We start from the raw sequence: 3,825 nt of genomic DNA on the forward strand, positions 1-3,825 counted from the left end.
GGGGAGGGGCAGAGCAAGGAGGGGCAGAGAGGGGAGGGGTGGAGCGGGGAGGGGCAGGGAGGGGAGGGGAGACCCCTGTCTGGCTGCTGAGGGCCACCTCACTTTGCCAGGCCAAGCGTTCTGACTGTAGAGCGCAGGACGGGACATCAGTAACTGTACCTTTTCAAAGGGGAAGAACTGCAGTAGGAACACAGAGCCAGGGAGGCCTGAGCACAGAGTTGAAAGACTTCTGTAATAGCTGTGCTTTATCTTACTAATTGTAGAGCAGGTGGAACTACAAGTTAAAGCCAGGCACCGGTGGCTCACGCCTGACATCCCAGCTACTCAGGAGGCTGAGATCTGAGGATCAAGGTTCAAAGCCAGCTCAGGCAGGAAAGTCTATAAGACTCATCTCCAATAAATTACAAACAAAGACAAAGACAACATGGAAGGAGAGCTCCACTGAGCAAAAACAGTGCAGGACCAGCACCCAGCCCCAGGATGGGCTTGGGGGGCAGAGGGACAAAACTGTAAGGAAGCAGGGGGGAAACAAAGCTAAGTGTCACCTCTAAGGCGAACGGCCACAGACGGGGCCAGGAAACAGCCAAATGGCAGAGTAATTTACTTGGCTACATCATCACCTTGTTATCTCACAGTCTGGCTTATGAGAAAGTCACACACAGGACCAGACAGAGACATAAGAGAGAACTCAAGCTTGAAGGGCCTGTGCAATTTCCACTCCCTGAAAATGTGTACAGTACACACACACATGCACACACACACGCATGCACACACACACACGCATGCACACACACATGCATGCACACGCACACACACACACACACACACACACACACACACACACACACACACACACACACACACACGGGCTGGCCTCCCAGGGGCAGCCCTCAACACAGACTTGTTTACCTGTTTTGGACAGGAGGTGTCACCTTCCCATTCTTTCTCCTCAACAAACCGGAATTGTGAGAAGGAGTCCCCTAGAAATAGAACAAAAATGCATAATTTTATGTGAAGACTACAGGAAAAGACTGTTTCTTCCCATTTCCCTTTTGGTGTGAATGGGCCGCTCCCTGTGTGTGTGGAGCCTGCCGCCCCCGCCCCCGCCCCCTCTCTGAGACACACCCCACAGAAGACCCCCAGATCAGCCAGGTACCAGGCCCACACCCCACAGAAGACCCCCAGATCAGCCAGGTACCAGGCCCACACCTGTAACCTCACCGCTCAGGACCAGCACAAGAAGGGAGAAAGGGACAGAAGGAATAGAGCTCAACATAGAAAGGCTTTCCGTGACCAGTCTACACAGCAGACGTCATTCTAAAAAAGGGGAAACTGAAAGCACTTTCTCTAGGATCGTCCCCTCTCCCTACTCTTACTCTTATTGCTTAGGGCAATAAACAAGGCAAACAAAACACAAGAATACGCTTAACCAAGAAAACAAGAGACTGCTACCACAAAAATCTCTGAAACATGGAGAAATTAAAGAAAACACTAGAAGATGGAAAGACCTCTCATGCCCATGGACTAGAAAACTAATATTGTAAAAATTGCTGTATTACTGAAAGCAAAAAAATCCAAAGCAGGATCCCAATGCATTCTTCACAGAAATAGAAAAATAAAAATAAAAAACAATATGGAAGCTTGAGAGCTCCAGACTACAGAAACAATTCTGAGAAAAAAGTAACGTCTGAAAGATTACATTAACATCAAATCACTTTACAGAGCCATAATAATGAAAACACGGCACTGGGCACACGCGGGCGCCGGTGGCTCACGCCTGTAGCCCTGTCCACTCAGGAGGCTGAGTGCTGAGAGGTAGCGTGCAGTTTGGAGTCAGCCAGGCGATGTGCAGCGCAGCGCCATCCACCACAGCCCAGAGGCCCTCAGTCATTCATTAGAGAGAATGATATTGTACCATCTGTAAAGAAATGGAAAGACCTGAGAAAAATTAAGTGAAGGATGTCAAGCCTGGAGAGACAAAGGATCCATGTTCTCCCTTAGATGTGGAAGCCAGATTTAGCTTACAAACTCCTAATTACACTGAGTGGCATATTCAAGTGTATGCATATGTATTAACTGAAATGCCGCAGATTCAAGGGAGAACTCAAATTGCGAAATTCCTGACAAAGTCCAAGTTTAGCACCAGTGGTTGGTGCTGAAAGGGCTGGGGTGAGGTCAAGGGGAGAGGGGTGGACAAATGAAAAGAGAAGAGGGGAGAATGCGTACCCTACAGAATTACGAGTGAGGGAAGGGTGGGTAGAGGGATGGGTGAGAATGTGGGAAGGGGTGACCAGGAAGATGTCTGTATTCATAAACTGCTTTGTTAAATGGCAACTCCTTTGAGACTCTTATCTCCAACTCACTAGCAAAATGCTGGGCTGGAGAGGTGGCTCATGTGGTAGAGTGCCAGTGGTGAGCAAGGTGAGTGAGCTTGAGGACCTGAGCTCAACCTCCAGTATTGGCACGTGCATTCACTCACACATACAAAATAGGCCTATGTACCAATGAAATAGAAAAGATGATCTAGAAATAAGCCCTAAGCTATAGTCACCCAATCATTGACAAAGGCTCAATCAATTTGATCCACCATCTCTAGAAGGTTGAAACTAGACCCTCAAGCAAACATCAGTTCAAAGTAGCTCAAAGACCTTAATGTAAGACCTGAAACTTTGGTACTATCAGAAAACAATTGAAGACAAAGGCTTGGGTGAGAGATACAGGAATAAGACACTAACAGCTCAGGAAATAGGTAATAATAGACAAATGGGATTGACTTAAAGTACAAAGCTTCTGCAAAGCAATTAAGTGACCAGAATGGAGACAGATTATAGAATGGGAAAAAATCTTTCCCAGATATTCATCAGATAAAGGATTCATAACAAGAATATATACAAAATTTAAAAACTAAACAAAAAGAATAATCCAATTAATAATTTAGCAAACTAACTGAACAGGTAGTTCTCAAGAATTACAAACGGCCAATAGATACATGAAGAAATGTTCAACATCCCTAGCCACAAAGGAAATGTAAGTCAGAGAGGCCGTAGCTAAGAAACAGCAAATGCTGGTAAAGAGGGAGGGGGTGAGGGAAAAGGGACCGTTATATACCATACTTCCATTGCAAAAATCAGTACAAAGCTCCTTTAAAAATGAAAGATAGCCGGGCGCCTGTGGCTCACGCCTGGAATCCCAGCTACTCAGTGTTTGTCAAAACTATGACCCTTAGAAACAGAGGTCCTACAACACACATTATCATCCAGAATTCTTTCCCCACAACACAGTAACATGAGCAGAAAGAATGGCGCACTTCCCAAACAGGACACTTGGGCAGCATGCCACCAGATGTGTGGTGTGCACCGTCACCCGAGAGCACACCGTCAGATGTGAGGTGTGTACTGTCACATGAGAGCACACCGTCAGATGTGAGGTGTGTACTGTCACATGAGAGCACACCGTCAGATGTGAGGTGTGTACTGTCACATGAGAGCACACCATCGGATGTGTGGTGTGTACCGTCACCCGAGAGCACACCGTCAGATGTGTGGTGTGTACCGTCACCCGAGAGCACACCGTCAGATGTGAGGTGTGTACCGTCACATGAGAGCACACCGTCAGATGTGTGGTGTGTACCGTCACATGAGAGCACACCGTCAGATGTGTGGTGTGTACCGTCACATGAGAGCACACCGTCAGATGTGTGGTGTGTATCGTCACATGAGAGCATACCATCAGATGTGTGGTGTGTATCGTCACATGAGAGCACACCGTCAGATGTGAGGTGTGTACTGTCACATGAGAGCACACCGTCAGATGTGAGGTGTGTAC

The 3,825-nt window shown here is 47.2% G+C and overlaps 1 protein-coding gene across 1 annotated transcript in view; it reads right to left on the reverse strand.

The window, feature by feature from the left end:
• The window catches only part of Aven (apoptosis, caspase activation inhibitor), a 55,434-nt gene that overhangs the window by 4,071 nt on the left and 47,538 nt on the right, over positions 1–3,825 (reverse strand). The window contains exon 4 of the mRNA XM_013014308.1: positions 910–980. Within this exon, the coding sequence (XP_012869762.1) occupies positions 910–980 (71 nt within the window). The remainder of the gene's footprint in view (positions 1–909; positions 981–3,825) is intronic.

This window comes from Dipodomys ordii, unplaced genomic scaffold (assembly GCF_000151885.1).
Source record: "Dipodomys ordii isolate 6190 unplaced genomic scaffold, Dord_2.0 Scaffold23, whole genome shotgun sequence".
NCBI classification, from domain to species: Eukaryota; Metazoa; Chordata; class Mammalia; order Rodentia; family Heteromyidae; genus Dipodomys; species Dipodomys ordii.